At 50.9% G+C, this 27,346-nt stretch overlaps 1 protein-coding gene across 2 annotated transcripts in view; it reads left to right on the top strand.

The window, feature by feature from the left end:
* Positions 1-27,346, top strand: part of FANCD2 (FA complementation group D2) — a 1,050,809-nt gene that overhangs the window by 189,633 nt on the left and 833,830 nt on the right. For both annotated transcript variants that reach the window (XM_085625116.1, XM_085625117.1), the window contains exon 21: positions 24,426-24,545. In XM_085625116.1, the coding sequence (XP_085481242.1) occupies positions 24,426-24,545 (120 nt within the window). The remainder of the gene's footprint in view (positions 1-24,425; positions 24,546-27,346) is intronic.

Here is a 27,346-nt window from a genome sequence, read left to right as displayed (position 1 = left end):
TCCGGGTGCGGGCATAGTTGTCTATGGTCCCCTGCCGGGCAGGTTTCTCCAGCGGGGCCTTCTTCCCCATGTCCGGCCTCGATATCAGGTCCCTGACTCCCGCACGGGCCCTCGGTCAGCACTCCGCCGCTAGATCCCGGGGGGTTGCACTGTCCTTTCCCGTCCCTGTAGGATCTTGCCGCAGTATCCACTCTGCCCGGCGGCGCTGTGCTCTGTGGGCCTAACGGTGGCGGGCTGGTCGTCGCAGGGCTCCCCGATAGGGTGGTTTTCACCGCCGCTGGCGGGACCTCCGCCGCAAAGCCAGGGGCGGCCGCAGCCCGAGCCGGGGGGGGGGAGGGGGAGGAAGGGCCCAGTCCTGCTATACCGCCCCCGGCCGGGCAGAGATGTGCCCAGGGCCTATCAAGGCCGGCTCCTCCGTCTCACGGCCCCTCAGCCGGCCGCAGCCCCAGATGTCCGTACGGCCGGATTTCCCGCTGTGTGGCCCCCACCGTGCAGCTCCGAGGGCGTCGCACCTGCGGTATCTGTCGTGATTCGTTTGTGCGCCTTGCGTATAGATTGTACAGCACCTCACTGGCCGGCCATGTCCCCCCGCAATATTATACTGATGCGGGCAAAGTCTGGGTCGTGCCGGAGCACCGAGGGGAGGCGACACGCGTCTCAGCCCCCCCGCTCCAGCCAGTCTCCTCCTACCAGTGATATGCGAGCCCCAGGCAGTCCACTTGGGGCGTCCAGGCGGCCTCTCGCTGTTCGGCGCCGCACTTCGTCTGGCCGCAGAGCCGTCCCCTAGGTCTCGGGGGCCGCCGCCATCTTGCTGCCTCCTGGCCTCGCTCGTCCCTCGGGCAGCACCTCGAGTGATCCGGAGTTGTTGCGCTCCGCGGGTCTTCCCCTCGTCTCCGTGAACGCCTCCGGTCCCGGGGCATGTCAGTCCCGTTTCCAGCGGACCGCCAGACTCCTGTATATCGCCGGATTCAGAGCAGCTCTGCCAGAGCTATCGCGGAGCACGTCTTACTCGGCCATGTCGCTGGCCACACCCCCAACTATGTACATTTTTGGAAAATAAATCCACCTTAGAGTCAAATAAAGGAGCGTTTAAACATAGGTCGTGGTTGAGAGCGTTCAAATCAAGTTTTTTCCAGTCTCTTTTAGATGTCTTAAGGGAAGGGAACAGGGAAGTAGAGGTAAGGGGGATCGAGATGTTAAACCTCGATAAGAAGTGGTCGGACCAATGGATGGGTATTGCAGGGGCGCAGTGAAGACCAGGAAGGCTGGAGAAAATGGGGTCGAAGAGATGGCCTGCTTTGTGTGTGGGTCCCGAGTTACGTAGGTTGATGTTCATAGCAGCAAGGTCAGAAATTAAGTTGCTACAAGTGGAGTTAGAGAGATTATCCAAGTGTAAATTAAGATCGCCAAGCAGCGAAAAGTTGTTAGAGCTCATAATCAAAGGGGTAAGGTGTTCCGGCAGGGATGTGGCCCAGGGAGTAGGAGGGCCCAGAGGGCAATAAATAAGAAGGCCTGAGAAAGTAAAATTAGGGTTTAATGTTAACTTAAATAGGGCGGCTTCACATTTTGGGATATCCACTGTATCAAATTTGCATTGAAAATTATTTTTGTAAATGATGGCAATACCACCACCAAATGATATAATTCTATCTTTTCTAGTGATGACATAATTAGGTGGTAAAGCTGCTGCGACATCTGGACCTGAGCTATCATGGAGCCAGGTCTCCATGAGAAAGAGAGCATCAGGTTTTTCATCAAGAAGGAGGTCAAAAATATCCATTTTGTGTTTGGAGAGTGAGCGGCAGTTTAAACTGAGAAATGTAAACACGTTAGTTGGGGGAGATGTCAAGCGAGTGTTTGTCCTATTTCCTGATGATGTTTGTACGCTTAACTGGGAGTTGATGAGAGAGAAATTGCAACCGGGGCAGGTATCTTTAGCTAGATTAGTAGCTAAGGCCCTGGTGCAGTCAGGTGCAATTGTAGGGCGGAGAGCTAAAAGTTGTTCCGATGAGAAAGTAAGCTTTTTAAGGGGATTAGGACCAGGGGTTGTGGCCCCTAGCCCCGGTCGGCCGCGGACGGGCGCAGACGGGCTTGCCTTTGGCGCTCCTTCGGTGCGCCGCAGGCGCGCACACTGCGCCCGTCCGCTGCGCGAAGCGTCTGATATGAAAATAAGAACTTTAGGTCATGTAACCGGCCGGGAAACCCCGTGGTGGACCGGGGAGGATGCGGAGTGAAATTAAAGGGGCCAGAGGTAAAGAGGTAAGCGTTGAGGTAGCGTTTCACTTAGTTTTTGTTAAAAAACAATTAAGGCAGTGCAAACAAAACAATCACAGTATCAGTGAGTTTAAAAGTAGCAAGTACCAGGAAAAAACAGCCTCTTAGCAGTAGGCTTTCGTTCCCAGTGCGCGTCCGCTGCACCAACGGTCAAACAATGGTAGCCAGGGTGATCCCCCAGCCTAGCTATATTGCGCCTAGCTGCTACCATTTCCCGCTTTACAAAGCAGTTGCTGGCACTGTGTTGCAGGGTCTTCCCCCAGATCCTAAGGATACACAGCTTCTTTCTCAGGGTAAAGTGCATGGACAGTATTCCTGACAGGCATTGGAGGACTGTCACCCAGAACTCCCCAACACCCGGGCCGACCAAATAGTGTGGAAAAAGGAAATACGCTATTTATTGTACAGTTATTATAAAACTTTACAACCTCAATTGCAATTTAAAATTATAAAAACATCTTAAAATATTTTGAAAGCATATAAATATATGTTCGAGGCATGTGAGCTGTAGATCACATGCTGTGCATACTCCTGCCATCTAGTGTTGGGTCCGGATGTTTGCAAGTTGTTTTTCTTTGAAGAAATCTATCCAGTCACGAGGTAGGTGACTCCTCCTTTTGGTGATAGTGCGCATGGGCATCGACTCCTTTGTTAAATTGTGTTTTTTTTGCCATCGGGTTCAGACATGTATTGCTGCGCTCCGTTTCAAAACCATTTCTTCGGGTTCCACTCGGTGCGCAATCCACTCTACCCATGTCTGTATTGTATCGAACGCATATCCTACTTCTCCGCATATTGTATCCGTCGAGATCAACTTCTATTTCGATTGAAGATCTTCGGGAAGGCCATCCGGCCTAAACGCGTCGGTCCACTTCGCATTCAATGGAACGGATTACATTCAAATTCTGCCCTTCATGCCACACCAAGTATCCATGCACTGACTCGCACGAAGTGTGCTACTTGTGCTTGTCTCCGGAGCAGAACAAACAGGACTGCGACAAGTGCAAATCGTTCTTATCGAACAAGACACTTCATGAATACACACTGGATATCTTCGGCGAAGAATCAGAGCATGAATTTGACACACAAGGGGCAGAGGAAGGACAGGAAGAACCTGTCTCCTTTCCAGAATCTGACTGTGAGATGGAAGAAGACTTGCCACAAGGCCAACGTCCCGTGAGTACCGAACGCCCCTTCACCCAAACTCCAACTCAGCCGAAACAAAAGCTTATGTCCCAACCCCACCTTCGGGCTACATTCGGCACCGACAAGAGGTTTCTGATGCCCCGCCCTCCGGCACAGCACCGAAACACAGCACTAAGCTTTCCGGCTCGGGATCACGTTGCCAAAGTCTGGCACTGAGCTGAAATCTTCAGGCTCGAAGCCCGAAACCGCTTCGGAGGCAAAATCATCGACAAACGAAAACGAAGCCTCCTTCGGCACCGAAAACTTCTGCGCTGAAAAGTCATTCTACCCTGGCACCTAAATCCTCAGCTCCGAAATCTAAAACTGTTCCTCCAAAGCTGCCTGATCGGACCCCAAACAAAAGGAACTTTATGTAAACCCAGATACAGGACGTGTTCTTACTAAATCCCCTCAGAGTCAGAGGACACTCTTTACCATATTCCCTTGATAAGGAAGAATGTAGGTACTAACCCCTCCCCTCCTCCTGTTCTACCATGTTCCCCTAAACCAACTTCTCCATCTTTGCATCATTTACTGATTGCACCAACTAACTCTCCACCACCACCACCTGACGATGATGGGGGGACGACAATATTTTACCAATAGACCCCTGGAAGGATTATAACACGGATTCACCTACAGATAACGATCCTGATCTTTACCCTGCAAAGCCTTCCCCTCGTAGGATATCTAGAGTTACTAGCCAGAGCTGTAGAATGTCATGACGTAAAGTTACACAAGGAGTCTCTAGAGGAAGATTTCCTATTTGAAACACTTAGTAGCACACAAAAGGCTCGACACTCTCTACCTATGCTTTGGCGCATTGCCAACACCCAGGTGCTGCTAGCCAAATATGATGGGGCGCCCTGGGTAAGATGGAGCAATTGCTACAACACCTCCCAGATGAGCACAAAACAAAAGCTCAAGATTTTGTCCAGGAAGGGAAACTCATATCCAATTCCTCAATTAGATGCGCTTTAGATGCTGCAGATACTGCAGCTAGAGAAATCAACACTAGTGTGTTATTGAGAAGGCATGCATGGTTGGGGATTTCTGGTTTCAAATCTGAGGTACAACAGTCTATTTTAAATACTCCTTTTGACAAGGAACATCTCTTGGAGCCCAAGTAGATAAGTCATTAGAAAAAATGAAGAAAGACACAGAAGTTGCCAAGTCCATGGGTGCTCTGCAGTCTCCCTTTAATCGAGGGTCCTTTCGTCGCTCCTTCTATCGTGGAGGGTAGAAAACCATGTCCTCAGACAATACTGCCGCCTCTTACAAAAGCAACAATCAATCCTCCTCTACAAGAGGCTTCTTTAGAGGAGGATACAGGGGCAGCAACAACAAAGGTCGAGGCAGGGGTTCTACACCACGTAAGTCCCCCTCCCCCAACAAGCATTGACTTGCCTACACTTCATCCAGATCATTTAACACCTGTCGGGAGACATCTTCTAAAATTCCTCCCCATTTGGCAATCTATCACTACAGACAAATGGGTGTTAGGAATTATCCAACATGGTTATTGCCTGGAGCTTACCAGCAATCCTCCAAACATTCCTCCACGTTCTCACAAAATGTCACCAGAATATTTACATCTACTTCAGCAAGAGGTCCAATCTTTCATGTTCAAAGGAGCCATAGAACATGTGCTATTACAACCGCAAGGAACAGGGGTGTGCTCCCTGTACTTTCTCATCCCCAAAGAGGACAGCTCCTCGAGACCTATTCTAGACCTCAGGTAACTTAACCTCTACATCAGTGGTTCCAAAACTTTTTCGACCTGTGGCTCCCTTGACCTAATTGGCAGTTGGCTCCCATTCATGTCACTTTTTTTTTTTACCCTTGGGGAGATGTAAGCCCGATCTCAGGAGTAAAGTAGAACAAACAAGATGATGGTTGGAATGCTTGAATTAATCTCAACGACTGGCAATCACTCGGGCCGCATCCCAATCCATCATTTTTTTGCCCAACATGCCACCTCAGTAATAACTGAAGTAAGCACTGTCATGCAAAGTGCTGCTGCTAGTGAAGAAGCAAACCCTGGGCATGTGCAGCGAGGCCAGCCAGTGCCAAAGCCAAGTTTTGCAGCCCAATTTTAAAGCTCTCAGACTCATAGCTGTCAGAGCCAAGCAACCACCTAATCATCACTGCCGCTTCCTCTATAATGGCACGTGAATTAAAATGCGGGCTGCAACACATGGCTTTTTGGCACTTGCTGGCCTCCCTGCACAGGCACGGCCCCGTTGCCCGCCCTAATCCTCTCAGGCTCAGTCACCTTTTAGCTCTTGCTTGCCATGAGTTGTGAGATAATACTCAAAATGTAAAAAAGACACACTACAAGCCCCAGAATGCAGTAAACTAACCACTAAAAAAGAGCCAAAGAGCAGCTATAGGCGTGCCTGTGCTATGCATTAAAGGAACTTTGCATTGTTGCAATCCCTGCTGTATCTGTTTATGGTCAGTTAATGACGCTTTGTGAAACGTTCAATTATGAAAAAGCTAAAGTGTCTTCTATTCCCTCATCCTTTTCGTTTCTCAACCTCTTGTTGCTGACTTTCCTCTTCAGCCATTATTTTTCTCCCCTCTCTGCCTTTATGACCTGCTTTCCTTCTCTTCCCCCTTTGATTCTTTCACACTTTGTTTTACCCCGTGTATTTCTTCTCCCACCTGATGCTTGCCCTCGTCTTCTCAGACTGCAAGTCTTGGTGTCACTTTTAGTTTCCTGTATTTCTCTCATCCCTCTTCCGCACTCCTCTTCCCAGGAATAAAACACCCGTGGCCCAGTCTGGCCCAGTCTGGGGTGATTTAACAGCGTGCAATCCTTGAATTCCTGGTACTTCTCTGTTTATATTTCCCACTTGCTTTCAGCAAGTGAAAAATGTGAGCAGAAAACCACTTTGTTTAATTGTTTTTAACTCGTCAATCAGTAAAGATGGTAATTGTGCAGCAGTAATTAACCAAAAAATAAAGCAGAAATAACCACACCAGACCACTCAGAATGAGCTCCAAAATATAACCCGAGTTCAACGGAAGCTTTTCGGAATCGGACAAAAGTGGAGAAAACGTAAGCTCTTTCAGTGGGTTTATAACACTAAATTTGAAATACGTCTTAAGCTGTAAGAAATAGCTTCAAAGGGTAGTACCAGTTCCTGGTAAGGTTTTAAAATATTCACTTAATTTGGGAGGCCTTACCCTTGTCACTAACATGGAGAAATATACGGAGGGAAGAACGAGGAACTGCTTGCACGGAGGCTGCTAAGGAAACAGGTTATTACATGCGTCCTGCCTGGCCTTGGATGAGGGTGAGACTGGGGCCGGGAAACTAATCCTAAGCCTGGGTCTATTTCGCCTGCGGGTTTGCCCACTGGAATTTCTGGCTTGTAAAATCCAGCGCGGTGTTTCTTGACTTGAACAGATTGTGGGATAGCAGCCAGCATATAAATACACAGGCTTGGAGGTCACGAGTTTGTCATGTTCCCCTTCTTTGCAGGTAAACTTTAAGCAAGGAGTATTCTAGTGTGCAACCAACTTACTTGTAAATTGTGAAGAGGGTCCCCAGAGGCACGGCAGAACACGGGCAGCAATAACGCTCGACAGTCATTGCTGCCTATGTGGAGGCTACGTGAAAACACGTATGCACGTATGTCAGCCGTACACTCTTGGGCCGAACCATGATTCCGGATTATACAGGTGACATTTGTAACTCCCCCGTGTGTTGCGCTGCAGCTGGGTGTAATTTAAATAAGCTTCACTTGCTGCTTTCAGGCTGACAGGTAGGGCGTCAAAAGACGCATAATTTTTTAATTGCTCACATTCTCACAACATGATTACAAGCTTCCTCAGCACACGCTATCTTTCCCACATTGTGCGCGGCGCCCCTGGCAACTCCTAACGGCGCACTGGGGTGCCGTGGCGCACAGTTTGGGAACCACTGCTCTACATACTTTGACAGCATTTCCACATGGTGACACTTCAACAAGTGCTCTCACTTCTACAGCAGGGCGATTTCATGTCTACTCTAGACTTAAAAGACGCGTATTTCCACATACCAATTTATCACGCTCATCGCAAATACCTCAGATTCATGATAGCGGGTCATTATTACCAATTCAAAGTACTACATTTTAGAGTCACCACTGCTCCCAGGGTATTTACCAAATGTCTGGCAGTAGTGGTAGCACATCTGAGAAGACAACACATCTATGTCTTCCCATACCTGGACGACTGGTTCATCCAAGCCAGTACCTACCAAATGTGTCTCCAACACACTCAAACCACAATTCACGTACTTCACAAACTAGGGTTTACAGTAAATGTGTTGAAGTTTCACCTACAGCCTTCCAACACACAAACTTATCTGGGAGCCTCGATTTCAGCCCAACCAATCATTACCAGCAAAAGTATTCATGCAACTGCTAGAAATGATGGTGTCTTGCATGTTAATTGTTCCCCATGCAAGACTTTACATGCGCCCCCTTTCAAGAATGCTTAGCAATTCAGTGGAACCAGTCTAAGGGTCAGTTGCCCGATCTAGTGTTGGTAGATGACCGCACCCATCACTCACTGCAGTGATGGAACCCACACAATTTATCCAAAGGGCAGCCCTTTCTCGACCCTTTTATACAGACAGTGCTAACAGCAGACTCATCGCTCACTGGCTGGGGTGCTCACCTACAAAGTCACACAATCCTTGGATTGTGGACTCTAAAGTACAAGAGCCTCTGTATAAATCAGCTAGAGCTACTAGCAGTGTTTCTAGCACTCAAAGCCTTGCAACCTCACCTAATAAGCAAAACTGTCTTAGTATGCATAGACAACATGACAGCTATGTACTATATGCAAAAACAGGGGGGGACACTCACACGCTCTCCAACTGTCACGCCTAGTACAAGCCATTTGGAAATGAGCCATACATCACAAAATGTAACTCCTAGCAGAACATCTTCCAGGAATAAACAATCAAATTGCAGACCTTCTCAGCAGACAGAGAAACAAAATCCACGAGTGGGAACTTCATCCCCAGATTCTTCTTCCCTACTTTCAGTAATGGGGATTTCCTCTCAGAGACCTGTTTGCCACAGCTCAAAACGCAAAATGCCCAAGCTTCGCCTCCAGGCTCCCACACCCGCTCTCCAAAGCAATACCCAAGGATAAACTGGTCAGTGATATTTGCTTACCCTTTTCCGCCTTTCCCACTCATTCCGCTGGTAGTTTGGAAGCTTAGACAATAATCCCTCAAACTCATTCTCATAGCTCCCACATGGGCACGTCAACCTTGGTTCACCACCCTGCCAGAGCTCTCAGTAGTTCTGCACCAAAAGCTGCATCTCGGCTCCAGTCTCCTCACTCAGAGCCATGAAGAAATCAGACATCCAGATCCCAAAGAACTCAACCTAGAAATGTGGTTCCTTAAGTCATATATTTGGCTATTTACAATTACCACCAGACTATATGAATATTCTAAAGGAGGCTAGAAAACCTACTACTGGAGCATGTTATGCAGCAAAGTAGAAACAATGTGTTATATACTGTAACAATAACAATATCAATCCCCTTGATGCTTCAGTGCAAAACATCATATGTTATCTATTACACTTACAGCAAACTGGATTAGCCTACACATCCATTTGATTGCATTTAGCAGCAGTAGCTGCATACTTACAAAACAGACAGCACTTATCTCTATTCAGAGTACCAGTGATTAAAGCCTTTATGGAAGGACTAAAAAGAGTAATACCACCAAGAGCTCCACCTGTATCAGTATGGAACTTGAAAATACTCCTTACAAGGCTAATGCGTCCCCCTTTGGAACCACTGCACAAGTGTCAACTACAATTTCTCTCATGGAAGGTTGCTTTTCTTATTGCAATCACTTTCTTAAGGAGAGTTGGTGAACTCCACTCAATAACTATACAAAAGCCTTTCTTTCAACTTCACAAAGACAAAGTGGTTCTTCGAACCAATCCCAAATTTCTTCCTAAAGTGGTTTCTGCTTTTCATATCAATCAATCAGTTGAGTTACCTGTGTTTTTCCCACAACCTGATTCTGTAGCAGAACGAGCTCTACACATGCTAGAAGAGCTCTACTATTGTATGTGGAAAGAACAAAAGATTTTCGTAAGACAAAACAGCTATTTGTTGCTTTTTCGCCACCACACAAAGGCAATCCCATTTCTAAATCGGGTATTGCAAGATGGATCGGGAAATGTATCCAAACAGGTTATGTGAAAGCAAAAAGAACCTTGACAATACCCCCTAGAGCGCATTCCACCCGCAAAATATGGGCTACTATGGCTTTCTTAGGGAATATTCCCCTAGCTGACATCTGTAAGGCAGCAACATGGTCTACCCCGCAAACAATCACCAAGCACTATTGTGTAGATGTGTTAGCAAGGCAACAAGCTAATGTAGGCTATAAGAGTGGAATATTTTACTATCATTTAAGGCTTGGCCTTTCTCCCAGATGGTGTAGCTTATTTGGTGACTTGGAACTCTGTGAAGTGGGAAAATTACATGCCCTTCTATTTTTGAATGGTATGGCTTTTACCAGCATCGTGTAACCAAACAAAAATCATAAATAAAAAATCCAGACCTATATGCATACATATAGGGCCTCAGGTCAGTCATCTTCATCCACTGCTCTGTTCAACTGCCATTCACATTTTGCTTCCTCCCACCATTGCATTAAGTATGGCGCACTGCACTGGTTCACCCTCTTCACTCATTGGCTCTGTGCATTGACTGATTTGTTTTTTCTAATCACATGTGCATATCCTCCAAAAAAAGAAGTGCACTCAAATGTCAGGATTGGTGGGCCAGTACTTTACTGTGACAGTTTGTTTTTTTTCCTTTCTTTTTTAAATCTTTTTTTAATCATACTTCTTTCTTTAAATCATGCACTCGGTATGCCCTAAATAAAAGCCAATAGTACCTTTTCTTTGGGTCAATGAGAATTGCAATTCCCTATAATGCGTATTAAAATTAAAAAGGGTTTGTGTTCCAGTTCTAGGTTCACCTGTTTGCTAGGAAGCAAATGAGCTGTTTTAAATTATATTAGAAGAATCTCTTTTTTGAAATTGTGACAATTTTTTCTTGCAAAGGTATGGCTGCTCTGGTTAGTGGTGACATGTTCCTTATTTTTGTATTTATTTTTGGGGCATATCCTTGCAATAGATAAATAAAAGAAGTAAGTAATCGAACCAGCTTGGCAAGCCAAACCTATTGGTTTTGTCAGTGCTTGTTTATTTGCTCTTGGTCACCTTTCTGGAAGGTAAATATTCCATCATCATGTCAGTATTCCGTCCATCATTTGTTTGCTGTAACACCTTTTCGCCTTCAGTGGGATGGGTATGCCCAGATGTGGGTCCCTTGCTCACTGTGCCACTGGATTCAAGCTAGCCTGGCTGAAGAAGGGCGACATACCCTGAAACCGGTCCCAGGATGCTTGTTTCCGATCCAGGGAGGACCTGGCCTGGCAGTAAGGGCTGGATTGTTCCCATGGGGCACAGGGTCAAGACTGATTTGCATATGGCTGGGTCCAAACTGGGGTGGCGTAGTGGGCAAAAGAACGATGGATTTAACCCAGATCTTTTGACTGGGGGAGAATGTTTGCATTGTCAGCATTCCGTCCATCATTTGTTTGCTGTAACAGTATCTTTTCAACAGCATGCTTCCATTGTTTAAATCTTCGGGGTGCTCGCATGTTATAATTAATTTCTGTGAGGACACCCCTTCCCACGCAGATATGAACAAGTTACTTAACTTTGGTATTGTCTTTTCTGCTAGAAACTTTATCTAACCACAGATTATTCACCTTGTGAATTTCCCCAGGTGCCAAATTGGCTCTGTAAACTTTTTATAGCTATTCTATTGCACATCAGTAGGTGGCATTGTGCAGCTCTTCATCGGATCGGTCCCACCCTGAATGTGACATCGGGCCATGATATCAAAACCTCCTCCATGCGCTGGTGTAATTTTCTTTCTGATCTCTGTTAGAAGTGGAGCTCATTGAAATCAGAATGATCTTGTGCAGATCTCTAGATTGGTATCTTATTACTGGACTGTATAAGCCCATTCCACAGAATGGCAAGGAGGTGGGGTTTTTGAGAAATATGCAGATAAATAAATGTCTCTACCAGAAAAGGTGTTACCGAAGGTAAGTAACTTGTTCTTCTGGTACAGACTTCTAACCAGAGATTCGCCACCTTCTGAATAGCTATCTCCCCAGGTGGCGGGTCTATGGAATGCTCAGACCAGGATATCCTGCAGGGCAGATTGGGGTTGTCCTGCTGGACCTGGTTATCCAGACACTAGTGCTTTGTGAACGCTTGGAAAGACCCCCATGTCACAGCCTGGCAAATGTCAAGTAATTGGTCACCACACTCCAGGGCAGTGGAAATAGCTTTTGCTCTGGTAGAATAAGCGTGCAAGCTTTCTAGGTGGGGAGGGGGAAGCACTTCTTGGCTAGCCTGTCGTAGATCTTAAAGCATAAAACAATCCATTGGGAGGTGGTTCTCTTTTTCTTTTTTTGCTCCAGAGAAGCCCACAAAAAGTTGATTTCCCAATTGAGTAGTCTCTTGCCCCATTAGTGTAAAAGGTGAGGATCTTTTAGGGTCAAGGGGGTGGATTGGTTCCTCCTCGTCCTCAGAGGGGTGAGGTGAAACATACATTTGTTGGATTACCGTATGTGGAATGGCATGACTGCCTTTGGCAGGAATGCTGCATTTCTTTCGTATAGAAGATCAACTTGTCCGGGCAGAAAATTGTGTATGATTGTTGCACAGACGTGGCCTGGACTTTGCTCACTCACCAAGTAGATGTTATAGCGATGTCATACAGGACAGCAGGTGGGAAGAGCATCTGTGCACCGGCTCAAAGGAAAGGATGTGCACATCTGAATGAAACACGTTAGTTAGATTCCTTACCTTAGAATATCCCCAGGCGTCAGGCTGGATCCGGAAAGATTTTCGTCAGCAATACCTAGGCGTCGGCGGCGGCTCCGCGTCCGTCGTCTGCGTCGTGATCGCCGGGATGATGTTGTCGAAGTACTTAGACGCCGCCCTGGCACGCTGACGTCAGTTCTTTTTTCCGCGCCAGTAAGCGCAGATCCGGGAAGAGCCCACCCTTTTAGTCACTTTTTGACTAAACTTCTTTGCTTCCTATTTCGAGTCGACCTCGACTCCTGGTGCCGGTAGGGATGCCCGGGTTCAAGCCAATTGACGCCTGTTACCGCCTGATGTCGGTCACGGATCACCACCGCCGGTGTCTCTACTGCCTTGGGGCCGACCATGATGCCGAGTCGTGCCTCGAATGCCGGGCCTTGACCTCGAAGGCTAGGCGGGAGCGGTCCCGCAAGCTGCTCGAGATCCGGCAGTCGGCTCCACGCCGCTCCAGGTCCCGGTCGAGGAGGTCGAGGGACCGGTCGCGGAGCCGCAGCCATCACCGCTCGTCGGGTCGAAGTCCTCGCATTCCGTTAAGTCGAGCGCAGTAAGAAGTCGAAGAGGCGACATCGCTCTTCTGACTCCCCTCGCAGGTCGCGCGACTCGGCCGAGGGTTCGGGTGGCACCACCCGCGTGGCTCCGTCTCAGCCGCAGGGATCGCATCCTGCCCCATACCCTTCGGTCACTGGGCCTGATGCGACTCCGACGGAGATCCGAGACTTCCTTGTGGCCATGAGGAGTCTCGCTCTGCAGTAGAGGCCTGCCGGTGCGCCTTCGGGCCCCGCAGGCCCGACTGGGAGGCCTAGTGAGCTCGCGGCTCCAGCCCAGGCGCCGTCGTCGACTTCGGTCCCGACGCCGCAGGCCCCCATGGGATCCAGGCCTGGATCCCGGTTGATGCCGGTCGACCTTACGACCTCTCCGCCGGTGCCGTCTTCGGACGACGTCGTCCCCAGGTTTAGTCCAGGCCCGGTGTCGGAGCGGCGCCGTCCCCGGCGCCGATGGATGACAAATTAATCTACCGCCCGGCTCCGACCTTTCCGCCTGTCTACCAGGAGTCGGATGACGGGGACGACTGGAAGGGGTCTGAGGACTCTCTGGCACAGCAGTGCCAGTTAAGCCAGGACGGGGCAGAAGAGCTGGGGGATGCCAGTGGTCTTGACACCTCCCCTGACACTGTCATCTCTCCTCCCTCCGTGGCTACGGAGGAGGGTGCTACCTATTCTGTGGTGCTGCACCGGGCTGCCAAAGCCCTTCATCTGGAGCTCCCTGCAGTGGCCGTGAATACTAACCTCCTCACTGAAGTGCTTCAACCACCAGTAAGCTCCTCGGAGCCTCTGCTGCAGTTCAATGAAGCACTGACTGACGTTCTGATGGGCACCTGGTCCAAGCCCTCCACAGTCCCCCCTGTGGATCGGAACGTGGCACGGCGCCACCGCCCCGGGCGACCCCAGCTTTCTGTCGGTGCACCCCACTCCTGAGAGCCTGGTTATCCAGGCCTGTACCTCCCAGACCGCCTTCCCGTCCGCTCCTCCGGATCGGGAATCCAAAAGGTTGTAACAATTTGGGAAGAAACTGTTTTCCTCCCTTAGTTTGGGTTTGCGGTCTATCAACACCGCGTGCCTTTTGGACCGTTACACCCACTCCTTGTGGGATACGGTGGCGGACGTGCTGCCCCAGTGTCCGGAGGAGGCCCAGACACAGCTCGCCCAGGCTCTTGCCAAGGGGCGGGATGTAGCACGGTTCTCGATACAATGTGGGCTTGACACAACGGACTCGCTAGGGACCACGGTGGTGATTCGTCGCCACGCCTGGCTGAGGTCCACGAATTTCTCCGGGGATGTTCAGAGCACCCTCATGGACATGCCCTTCGATGGCCATCGCCTTTTCGGCGACAAAGTAGATAGTGCGCAGGAGCGCTTTAAGGACTCCAGGGCTACGGCCAAGTCCTTGGGCCTCTCGGCCCGCGCCCGCAAACTTCCGCTTTTTGCCCCTTTCGTGGCCAAGGAAGGGGCGCCCCCACACGTTTGTCTAGCCACAGGCCGCAGAACCAGCCTCAACGCGGTTGCGGTCGTGGATTCCGCCGAGGCGGAGCAGGGGGACAGAGAGCCGGTCAGCCCACATCTGCCCCAGCAGCATCTACCTCAAAGCCTTCCTAGTCCGAGCTTTCAGGCCCATTCAACGCCAGTGGGAGACAGAGTTCGCCATCACCTGCTCCACTGGCGTATCATCACATCAGACAGGTGGGTGCTGCAAATCGTCCGAAGGGGCTACTCCCTCCCCTTCGAGGCGACCCCTCCAGCCGTGCCACCGCATGTCGGGGGATCACTTGCGACTTCTGCAGGAGGAAGTTACGGCCCTCTTGGCCAAGGGGGCCATTGAGAGCGTTCCTGGCCCAGAAGTAGGTCGGGGTTGTTATTCCCACTACTTTCTGGTTCCCAAGAAGGGCAAAGGGGGCCTACGCCCTATCTTGGACCTCAGGAGCATCAACGCCTTCCTCCGGAAGGAGAAGTTCAAGATGCTCACCTTAGCTCAGGTTCTGGCTGCCCTAGACCCTGGAGACTGGATGGTAGCGTTGGGCTTGCAGGACGCATATTTCCACATCCCTGTTCTGCCGGCCCACCGGCGTTACCTGGGGTTCACGGTAGGCCACGCGCACTTTCAGTTTACTGTGCTCCCCTTCGGCCTCACCAGTGCCCCTCGGGTGTTTACGAAAGTGATGGCGGTGGTCGCAGCTCATCTGCGCAGATTATGGGTTCCAGTCTTCCCCTATCTCGACGACTGGCTGTTGAAGGCGGGCTCACCCCAGACAGTCGTTTCCCACCTCCAGACTACGGCCGACCTCCTGCATTTGCTGGGGTTCTCCATCAATGTGCCGAAGTCACATCTGAGTCCCTCCCAGAAGCTCCTTTTCATCGGAGCAGTTCTGGACTCTGTGCAGTTCCGGGTCTATCCTCCGGAACAGTGGGTTTGGGATATTCAGGCTCTGATTCTGATCTTTCAGCCTTTATCCCGGATTTTGGTCAGGTTGGTGCTGCAGCTGCTGGGTCTGATGGCCTCCTGCATCCTGCTGGTACATCACGCCAGGTGGCGGATGCGGGCTCTGCAGTGGGACCTGAAGTTCCAGTGGGCCCAGCATCGGGGCAACCTGTCCGACCGCGTCCTGATCTCAGAGGGCACTGCAAGACAGTTGCAGTGGTGGCTCACGGACCGCGATTGGGTCAGCGGCAGATCCCTCTCCCTACCCCAACCACGTAGTAGTGACGGATGCGTCCCTCCTGGGATGGGGGGGCCACATGGGAGAGGCGGAGATCAGAGGCCTCTGGTGTCAGGCGGCGTCCCGGCTCCATATCAACTTATTGGAGCTCAGGGCGATCCGGCTTGCACTGAAGGCATTCCTTCCCTCTGTCCGGGGAAGTGTAGTGCAGGTGTTCACGGACAACACCACCGCCATGTGGTATTGCAACAAACAGAGCGGGGTGGGGTCGTGGAACCTTTGTCAGGAGGCTCTGCGTCTCTGGACATGGCTGGAACATCAGGGCATCACCCTGGTGGTTCAACACCTGGCGGGTTCTCTGAACCCCAGGGCGGATGAACTCAGCCACCGGTGCATGATGGATCACGAATGGTGTCTGAACTCGGACGTGGCGCAAGGCCTCTTTCGGCAGTGGGGAGAGCCTTGGTTAGATCTATTCGCCACCGAAGAGAACACGCAATTACATCAGTTCTGCGAGCTGGAATTTCCAAGGCGGCACTCGCTCAGAGTTGCGGTCTGTTGTACGCATTTCTGCCTATACCACTTCTGCCCAGAGTGCTGAAGAAGATCGGGCGCGACCGGGCCCAAATCTTCCTTGTGGCTCCGGATTGGGCACGAAGGTACTGGTATCCCGAGCTACTCAGTCTGTCAATCGATCCCCCGATTCGACTGCCTCTTCAGGAGGATCTTCTGTCGCAGCAGCAGGGGACGGTCCTCCACCCGAACCTGTCCAGCCTTCACCTCCATGCGTGGAGATTGAGCTGCGGCAGTTGATGCAATTTGACTTGCCTCCTGAAGTCTGTGATGTCATTCTGGCAGCCAGGCGTCCCTCCACTAAAACGGTATACGCCTGCAGGTGGAACAAATTTGTGGCATGGTGCACAGCAAAGGCTGTGGATCCCCTTTCCGCCCCGCTTTCTGAGGTTCTCCTCTTTCTTCTTTCCCTGGCCCAGCAGGGCTCTGCTCTGGGCACCCTCAAGGGATACCTTTCAGCTGTTTCTGCTTTTTTACGGCTTCCTGATCAGCCTTCTCTTTTCAAGTCCCCTGTTGTTGCTCGATTCTTTAAAGGCATTACTCATGTTTCCTCCTGTCCCTTTTGTAATACCTCTGTGGGATTTGAACCTGGTGTTGACCTATCTGATGTGCGCTCCTTTTGAGCCACTTTATAATTGTCCTCTTCGTCTTCTAACTCTAAAGACTGCTTTCCTGGTTGCCATCACCTCTGCTCGACAGGTGAGTGAGCTCCAGGCTCTCTCTTCTAAGCCTCCTTTCCTCTCTGTCCATCCGGACAAGGTTGTTCTCAGGACTCATCCTTCCTTTCTCCCTAAGGTGGTAACTGCCTTTCACATCGCCTCCGCATCCCTCGAAAGAGGAAGAGAGGCTCCACCGTTTGGACCAAAAACGAGCACTGTCCTTTTATCTGGACCGTACGAAACAGTTTCGGGTGTTCGACCTACTCTTTGTTGGCTACGTGGGCGCTAAGAAGGGGCGGGCAGTGCACAAGCGAACCATCTCTCGGTGGTTCGTTCTGTGCATTAAGACATGTTACTCCATGGCTAAGAAAGAGCCTCCTCTGGGGCTGAGGGCCCATTCCACTCGGGCCACAGCGGCTACTACTGCCCTGGGTCGGGGAGTCCCTCTGCAGGACCTTTGTCAGGCAGCTACGTGGGCCTCGCTGCACACGTTTGCTAAGCATTACTGCCTGGACAGCCAAGTCCGGAAAGACGGCTTCTTTGGCTGTTCTGTCCTCCAGGACTTCCTGGTGTGATCTTGGTTCGCAGATCCACCACCGGGGTTGGTATTGCTGGGGTATCTATTCTAAGGTAAGGAATCTAACTAACGTGTTTCTTTCAGATGAACAGGTTACTTACCTTCGGTAACGATATATCTGTAAGAAACATTAGTTAGTTAGATTCCTTACCGCCCCACCCATCCTCCCCGTTCTGCAAACTGATGTCTAGGGTTAAGGACATCCCTTTCAGGGCCCTAGATTTATGGCACCAGTGTCGGTCTCTTGCATGGCTCTGCGTTCCTGGCGCAGAAAGCTATGTACAAGAACTGGCGTCAGCGCGCGAGGGCGGCGTCTAAGTACTCCGACGACGTCATCCCGGCGATCACGACGCAGACGACGGACGCTTAGCCGCAGACGACGCCTAGCGAAGCTCATGGGTATTGCTGACGAAAATCTTTCCGGATCCAGCCTGACGCCTGGGGATATTCTAAGGTAAGGAATCTAACTAACTAATGTTTCTTACAGATATATCGTTACCGAAGGTAAGTAACTTGTTCATTAGGTATTTGCGGACCAATTTATGGTCCCACTGTGGCATCACAAAACGTGGCTCAGCCCTTTCAAGAAACGCATAACAGGTGATTTTAACAGGGTTGGCTGATTTGGCAAACTACGAAGGCTGAAAGGTAGCCCTTAACTGTTGCCACAGTAAGGCCTTGCTGGTCAATAGAAAGACAAACCATTATAATGTCAGAGAGCTTGTCTTATAAGGTTTTGGTGTCACGGCCTGGTCTCGGCCTCGGCCTGGTCGCTCACACACCTCCCGCCTGCTCCTTACCTGCTGGACCTCCTGCTGCCGCCTGCCGCCTGAGCCACCACAGGGCCACCACAGGGCCGCCGAGCGCCGCCCCAGCCGCCACAGGGCCGCCAAGCGCCGCCACCGAGCCCCCTGGTTTCCCGCCGCTGCCCACGAGACCCCGCCCCCCCGCCCGCCGATTGGTTCCCGCGCTCCCCGCCTCCCCGCAGACCCTCCCTCCCGGCTCCCCTCTTATGACGCCCCCAGAGCGACCGCGCAGCGGACGCGCGCAGCGGGAGCACCGAATGAGCGCCGAAGGTGCGCCAAAGGTAAGCCCGTCTGCGCCCGTCCGCGCCTGGACCGCGCCCAGCGCCAGACCCCCTGGCCCCCGCGCCTGCCAGCCCCCCCGCAGGACCTACGATGCCGCCACCCTCAACGCACTCAACACCGGCCGAACCCCCGGGTGCTACCGAGCCACTCCGAGACGCACCCACGGACCCTTCAGCTGCCTCACCTGCAAGTTCACCTGCATCCGGACCTGCCCCGCACCAGCACCCGCCAAGCCGAACACCAGCAGCAACCACCTCAAGTGCATCCTGCTCAACACCCGCTCCGTCCACAGACACGCCGTTCAACTCTGGAACCTCCTCGACACCACAGCTCCTGACGTTGCCTTCCTCACGGAAACCTGGATGAACGACTCCTCAGCGCCCGACATCGCCATCGCCGTCCCAGAGGGCTACAAGATCATCCGGAGAGACCGCGACAACCAGACTGGAGGAGGCATCGCCATCATCCACAGAGACACCATCCGTATCTCGACCAACGCCGACAACACCCTGACATCCGCCGAACACCTGCACTTCCAGATCCACACCGACCCCAAGACCACCCTCAGAGGCACCCTGATCTACCGACCCCCGGGACCACGCACTCAACTCAGCGAAGACATCGCCGACTTCATCAGCCCGCACGCCCTCCCCTCGGCCGACTACATCCTCCTCGGGGACATCAACTTCCACCTGGAGAACAACAACGACCGCAACACCACCACCCTGCTTGACAACCTCGCCACCCTCGGACTCAAGCAGCTGGTGACCACCCCCACCCACCTCGCCGGACACACACTCGACGCCATCTTCTCGTCCAGCAAAGACATCTCCTTCAGCCACGCCACTGGACTCCACTGGACGGACCACAGCTGCATCCACTTCACCTTCAAAAGAACCACGGTCCACCACCACCAGCAACAGGCCGCACGAAGAAGCTGGAACAAGATCACAGCCGAACAACTCACCACATCCCTGAGCCAGCACCCTCCCGCCAGCTCACCGAACCCCAGCCAAGCCGCCGACAACCTCACGAAATGGATCTCCACCTGCGCGGACGAGCTCGCCCCTCTGAGGACCCCACCCAGCAGACCCGGAAGCAAGAAGGCCCCTTGGTTCACCGACGAACTCAAGAGCTCCAAGAAGAACTGCCGAGCCCTCGAGAAAGCATGGAGAAGAGACCCAACGCCGGACAACATGACTACCCTCAAGCTCGCCACCCGAAGGCACCATCAACTGATCCACGCCACCAAGAAAACAGCATTCAAGGACCGGTTGGACAACAACGCACACTACAGCAAGGAACTCTTCAACATAGTCAGAGAGCTCTCCAACCCCAACGCCGGAACCAACGACATCACCCCATCGCAAGACCTCTGCAACTCCCTCGCCTCCTACTTCCACAACAAGATCGCTGACATACACAACAGCTTCAGAACACAACCAACGCTCCCCACGACCAAACCAACGCCCCCCACCACCACCCTCAACGCCTGGACACCGATCAACCTCGAAGACACCATCAGCACGATGAACTCCATCCACTCCGGTTCCCCAACCGACCCCTGCCCTCACCACATCTTCAACAAGGCCGACGCTGTCATCGCACCCCACCTGCGGGACATCATCAACACCTCCCTCAACACCGCCACCTTCCCTGAGAGCTGGAAGCACGCCGAACTCAGCGCTCTACTAAAGAAACCAACGGCGGACCCCACCGAACTCAAGAACTACCGCCCCATCTCGCTCCTCCCGTTTCCAGCCAAAGTCATCGAGAAGACCATCAACAAGCAACTGGCAGCCTTCCTCGAGACGACTGGTTCCCTCGACCCTTCCCAGTCAGGCTTCCGGGCCAACCACAGCACCGAGACCGCCCTCATCGCTGCCACAGACGACATCCGAACCCTGTTGGACAACGGAGAAACAGCGGCCCTCATCCTCCTGGACCTCTCCGCGGCATTCGACACTGTCTGCCACCGCACCCTAGTGCAGCGCCTCAGCAACGTCGGGATCAAGGAGAAGGCACTGGAATGGATCATCTCCTTCCTCACCGGAAGGACACAGAGAGTCCGCCTGCCCCCGTTCAGATCAGAAGCCACGGAAGTCACCTGCGGCGTCCCTCAGGGCTCCTCGCTCAGCCCCACCCTCTTCAATGTCTACATGAGCCCCCTTGCGGCCATCGCACGCCAACACAACCTGAACATCATCTCCTACGCCGATGACACCCAGCTGATCCTCTCCCTGACCAACGACCCCGCCACCGCCAGAGCCAACCTACACGAAGGGATGAAAAACGTGGCCGAGTGGATGACGACCAGCCGCCTGAAACTGAACACAGACAAGACGGAAGTCCTCATCCTGGGCTCCTCACCCTCCGCCTGGGACGACTCCTGGTGGCCCCCTGCCCTGGGCAACGCACCCAAACCGACAGACCACGCACGCAACCTGGGCTTCATCCTGGACTCCTCCCTCTCCATGACCAGACAAGTCAACGCCGTCTCCTCGTCCTGTTTCAACATCCTGCGCATGCTACGTAAGATCTTCCGGTGGATCCCCACCGAGACCAGGAAAACAGTCACCCAGGCCCTCGTCACCAGTCGACTGGACTACGGCAACGCCATCTACGCCGGTACCACCGCCAAGCTCCAGAAGAGACTCCAGCGGATCCAGAACGCCTCGGCGAGACTCATCCTCGACGTCCCCAGACGAACTCACATCTCCAGACACCTGAGAGACCTGCACTGGCTCCCGATCAACAAAAGAATCACCTTCCGGCTCCTCACCCACGCACACAAAGCCCTACACAACCAAGGCCCGACCTACCTCAACAGCCGCCTCAACTTCTACGCTCCCAAACGCCACCTCCGCTCGACCAGTCTCGCCCTCGCAGCCGTCCCCCGCATCCACAGAGCGACTACAGGAGGTAGATCCTTCTCCCACCTGGCCGCCAAGACTTGGAACGCCCTCCCCACCGAACTACGCCTGACCCAAGACCACCTCTCCTTCAGGAAGAAGCTCAAGACCTGGCTGTTCGAGCAGTAGCGGACCCCCCCCCCCCCCCAGCGCCTTGAGACCCTCCGGGTGAGTAGTGCGCTTTATAAATGCCTTTGATTGATTGATTGACGGGAGGAACACCAGACATCAAATTTCTTTCAGCATCCCTCTTTGACAGTTTTAGTGGAGAAATGCCTGGCTGCCAGAATGACACCAACCACTTCAGGAGGAAGATCGAAAGCCATCACTTTTCGCCGTTCTATGTCTATTTCTGGAGGTGTAGGTTGTGCAGTCTCGGGTGTGGCAACAGGAGGTCCATACCCCACTCCCCCACACCCCTGCTGGGCCAGACTGGAGGAAATATTCTCATGGCCAGAAGTTCTGGGTACCACAACCTCCTCTCCCAGTCCGGGTAATTCGGAGAATGGGACCCCTTTTTTCTTGCTCTATTTGATTATTCTAGGCAGGAGAGGTAGAGACTGAAAGGCGTACAGGAGTCTCGAACCCCATTTCAGATGGAAGGTGTCTCTCGGGGAGAACTGGAGAGCATCTGACCTTACAGCTAGAGTGGTCGACCTGGAAGCTGGGGAACTAGGTTCGAGTCTCGGCAACGACGCTCAACATCCTGTGATTCTGGGCAAATCATTTAATCTCCCCGTGCCTAGCAAAAATGAATGTGTCCATCTGTAACGAAACTGGTGCTCGTGTAAAGCGCTCCGATGCCTTATATCTTTGGGTCAAGTTCGCACTATATAAAACTCTAAAAACATTTGTACACTGCATGGTCTCTGTGGTCGTGAAAAGATCGAGCCAGGCTTCTCACCAATTGTGGAAGTTGCCCTTTGCCACCCCGAGTTTAACTGCCATTCATGATCCCCAGGGTAACGTCTGCTGAGCTTGTCCGCCCTGGTGTTTGAAGATCCTGCCAGATGTTGGGTGATCAGGGAGATGTCCTGAGCTCTCAGTCTCTTCCAGAGACCTAGATCCTCCAGACACAAGACCTACAATCCTGTGCTGCCCTGTTTTTTGCAGTGTTACAACAAACAAATGATGGACGGAATGCTGACAATGCAGACATTCTCCCCCAGTCAAGAGATCTGGGTTAAATCCATCGTTCTTTTGCCCACTACATGTCTAAACTGGGGTGGCGTAGTGGGCAAAAGAACGATGGATTTAACCCTGGTGCTGAGTCCACTGAGACTTCAGATCTCACTGCAGAATCCTCATGTGCCATTTGACAACATCCACAAGCGGAATGCAGGAGGCCAAGAAGCCACAGAGTGGCTTTAAATGAGACCCAGGCGAAGGGTTGAAACATTAGCATCATAACCTGAAAATCCTGGATTGTTTGAGGCAGGGGAAATGCTCAGAAGCGCATCATATCCACGAGGACTCAGGTGAAGGAGTCGGATGTGAATTCAGCACATTGATGGAAAAGCCCAACAATGTCAACAAATCAGCCATCGCATGAAGCTGGTTAACAACTGGAGGCGATCCCATCTTCAGCAACCAGTTGTCGAGGTATGGGCAGTCTGGTATTCCCAACCGCTGAAGATGGGCTATGACCACCACCACCACCATCTTTCTGAACACCCAAGGTGCACTGTTATGGCTAAAGGCGAGCACAGAGAACTTGAAAGTGCTCCTGGCCTACCTGAAACCGCAGTCTGAGATGGTTCTACCAGTGGTAACCCGACTGGAGGCTACCTCTGATCCGTAGGTCACAAAGGTGTTCCAGAGGGATTCGGTGTGTTATCAAAGATTTTGTGCTAAGCCAGTTTCAGCTCACCTAGTTGTTGAGGTGTTGCTGGGGGCCCGGAAAGTCGTGGTGCATCAGTACCAGTTGTGGAATTCATTCCCAACAAGAATGACTCCGTGACATTGAGGTACTCGGGACGTCACACAGATCTGAAAGATGAGCGATGGTACCCTCAACTTCGACCGGGCCTTCTTCAACTTTCTCCTAAGATCTGTAACAGCAGGTTTGGCTTCACGGATCGCTTATTTGCTCATCTTCCCGCAGTAGTCGTCCGACGCCAAGTCATGTCTGGATCAGAGATACCAGACACCGACATCGTAGGGTGTCTGTTACTGACATCTGTCAGTTGCCGTCTGGCAAGGTTTGCACCTGTTGTTTTTGGAGGGGACATTGAAGCTGCACACAGGATCATTTTAGAAAGTGTGACGCTGGCACGCATCGGTGATGTCGATATAGTAGACCCAAGGTGGCATGAGTGGTGGAACGGGGGGTCCATACAACACCACATAGCAATGTGTGAGGGAATTATTATCAAAAGTTTCCAGATCTAGTTTTTATGCCGTATTCAGTTTGCTGCCTGCAGTTAGAAGTCTCTATCAGAAACCTCACCACAGGCTATCTACCTGATCCCAGCTGGCCACTACTATTACTGCTTTCCCTCTTTCATCTTTATGCTTGAATAGATTGGGGTTATGGCTTGATGTTAGTAATTTTAACTCACCTGATGTTGCAACATGTTCACTTGTAGACTTAAACCTTTGACCTTTCAGTACCACAGGTGTAATCATGTTTCAGCAACATGATGCCAAGTGATATTGTGAACGATACTTGTAGTTGGATGCATGCTGTGGAAAAGCTGCACAAGAGGTTTCCAGGAGGAGCCTGGAAGACACTTGCATGCCTATATTGTCTTTGATTTGGGTTTACATTTTTTGCAGTAGATTGACCTTTTCTCACGCGTTCTGAATAGCAGAGGTTTAGGACTAAAAGTACTAAAGTTTCTTCAGTTGAGTTTGGTATTCATAATTATGTTGTCTCATATTTTTACATTTATCAATCAGTGTGGCATGAATGACAATTTATGAATACTCGTTTTGTTAGAATGTTTACAGATTTAATGACAATGTATAAAATTAGCACTCAACCATACCTATTTATTTTTAGGTGACAGCTTTGCTAGAGCTTGTGCGTACCTGCAGTGAACAGTCTCCTGAAGCTTCAGCTCTTTACTACGATGAACTGGCTAACCTGGTACAGACTGGGAATTTGGATCACCAAATAATGGTAAAATTGCTTTCATTTGAAATTCAGAATTTAGGTTTTACACCTTCAGGAATTTCAATCAATTAGCCGGCTTTTGCGTCTGAATAGGAGAGAGACTGAATTAGGTGTAGTGGACAAACCACAAAGCCAACATTTGACTCCTGCTCCCTCACATTTCTGTGTCTGTAGAAAACAGATGTCGGTTACTGACCTGCACAACATATGTCTTTGGTGCCTTTGCTCTGAACATGACTCAAAGGTCTGCAACAAATGCTCTCAGCTTCCAAAGGCCATTAGTGTTCATGAAGTCAAGTTCTATCTTGCTGAGCATATGAAGCCGAGCCAGTCTCTTTCAAGTTTCAGCATGTTCTGCTACCTGTTACGGTCCTGGTCAGTGTTTTTGTACAAGTCCAATACAAAGTTGAAAGATGATTGTGGAGTCAGCCATAAGAAGGCCAAGCAGATCCTGACCCACCATTCTCAGTACAGGGTGAAGTCAGGCTGTCAAGACTTAAAAGATCAAACTCTGTTGGCAATGTCCGAATTGGATCCAATTCTGAGATTGGACCTGATGCATCTGAATATCCAGGCCATTGTTGATTCCACAACAGATCAAGGCCCATAAGGAGGACATGTTGTAGTTATTACGGGTGGTTCTGGGTCCCTCTGGTGCTTCTTCGGGCCCCATGGAATGTGGGGTCTGCAGTTGAATTCTGCCAGTGAGCCCGTTCCTGTCTCAAACTGACCCCATTTGGCCTCAACTTGGCCCTCAGCCAGTGTCAAGAAGCACCTCAGCACTTCTGCTGAAGGCGGAGCTGGTAGTGACCAACTTAGTGGTGGCCTCTGCTCCAAAAGTGCTCTGTATTCTATCACAATTCTGATGTGCTATGAAATAACTAAAGCACAACTATAGCTCAGCGTCAGTACTATCCAAGTTTGAAAACCATTCATGGTTCTGGCTTCAGTGCCGTTCCGGTGGCTTATGCAGGTTACCCTCTATAAAGAGGACGATGAGAAGGTTGGCAATTTACACCGCTGTTCCTCCTTTATACTGATGCTGGCCTCTACTTTGACATTCAGAAATCTAGTGGTTGAGGCACTTCGTCTGGAACTGCATTATGTATGCCATTGGGCTGGCCCTGCTTCAAGAGTGCGTCCTGTTCAGTGGTTCACAGGGCCACAGAAGACTTGAATTTAAAGTTGCCCATGGTGGAAACATAGGGGAACTTACTGAGAAAACCTTTGCAACCTGGATCATTATCTTCTGAGCTCTTACTGCCATTTAAAAGGCACTGAATGGGCTGTTATTGCTATCTTATCCCAATTGTGTTTAGCACCACCTGCGAGCCTCCCAGTTTCTCTGGGCCACAAGCCTGTACCTGGGGACATATCCTCCCTCACGCAACATCCAGCTCCAAAGAGTCTCCTCATTCCAGTTTCAACAAGCAAAGTGAATCCTAATTCTTTACTAACTTGTCAAAAGGTTAACACTCTAGCCAAAAGATACTTTTATTCTGCCAGTTGGCCCTTCATTCATTGAACGCTTTGCTTCTGAGCCATTACACATTGAGTGTGGGACATGGTGAGAAAAATCTGGTCGGCCCTCCAACAGGACGTTCAGGCTGAGTGAGATCTGACCCACTCTGCCACAGCACTTTTGGGCGTCATTTGCTCAAACTGTACGTGACAGCTAAATACATGCTTAGGGCCGCTGTGGACACTACAAACTGTGTCAGCCGTACCATGGGGACTAGCGTAATGTTAGACTACATGCCTGGATGCATGTTATTGGATTCTCTTTAGATGTCCAAGAATTATTGATAAATATGCCTTTTAAAGACTTTAAAGATTGCAGAGATAAGGCCTGTTCCTTAGTATTTCTTTTCCCAGATTGCCTGTTCCACCATCAGTACCAGAAATTCAGGCGGTATGGGAGTCCCTTACCTATTGATCGAGGCAGTCTTTACAGCCTATTCAGCATTTTCATGGCTCCAGAGGAATGGGTGGTGGCAGAAGGCAGAGTCACCAGATGATGGAGTCTTCATTTTCTTTCTCACCTGCAGCAGCCGCTGACAAGCTGCTTTAGTTCCTCCTCCATGATTTAGATATAACTTTCAGGGGGATGGAAAGCGATTTAGCCTGCCTGTCCGGTGTGCAGTTACTTCAATACAGTGGATCCATCAACTTGGTCAATTTGGTTACACTCTTTACTTTTTGACATTCCTCTAGGTTTCACCAGTTTGTGAACAGACATTGGTGGAGCATGCCACCATCCTAACTAGAGAAGTTAAGACACTGTTTGCCAAGGGTGCAGTCAAATTGGTGTCTGAAACGCAAAAAAAAACAGATGCTACTTCTGGTATGTGCTGTCCCCAAGAAGAACATGGTTTAAGACAGCTTTTTTACCTCTGAATAGAAAAGTTTAAATGCTAGGTTCTGCTGGCCTAGGGGTTTGGAGACTGGATTGTCTCCTTGGACTTGTAGGCCATATATTCTAATGTACCAATCCTGTAGTCCCTCGGGCACTTCCCCAGGTTTGTTGTGGGATTATCCCATTTGGGACAGCTCATTTAAGCAGTTCGAGAATGCATATATTCCAGTACCTCGATGACTGCTGCTCCCGGAAGTCTAGCCTCGGATCTCTTGATCAGTGTTTCAGGCTTGTGCCTTGATTCGCCTGGTGGGTTCTGTGGATTCCTGGCATTGGCATATTGCTTGTGCCTCATGCTCACTCGTGCATTTGGGCTTTGCAGTGATACCTTTGCCCTCAATAGGCCCTTGCCCTGGGGATTCCTCTTGTACAACATCTGGTTATCAGAAGT

Source organism: Triturus cristatus, chromosome 9, assembly GCF_964204655.1.
Source record: "Triturus cristatus chromosome 9, aTriCri1.1, whole genome shotgun sequence".
NCBI lineage: Eukaryota > Metazoa > Chordata > Amphibia > Caudata > Salamandridae > Triturus > Triturus cristatus.
This window is presented reverse-complemented; position numbering and strand designations above follow the sequence as displayed.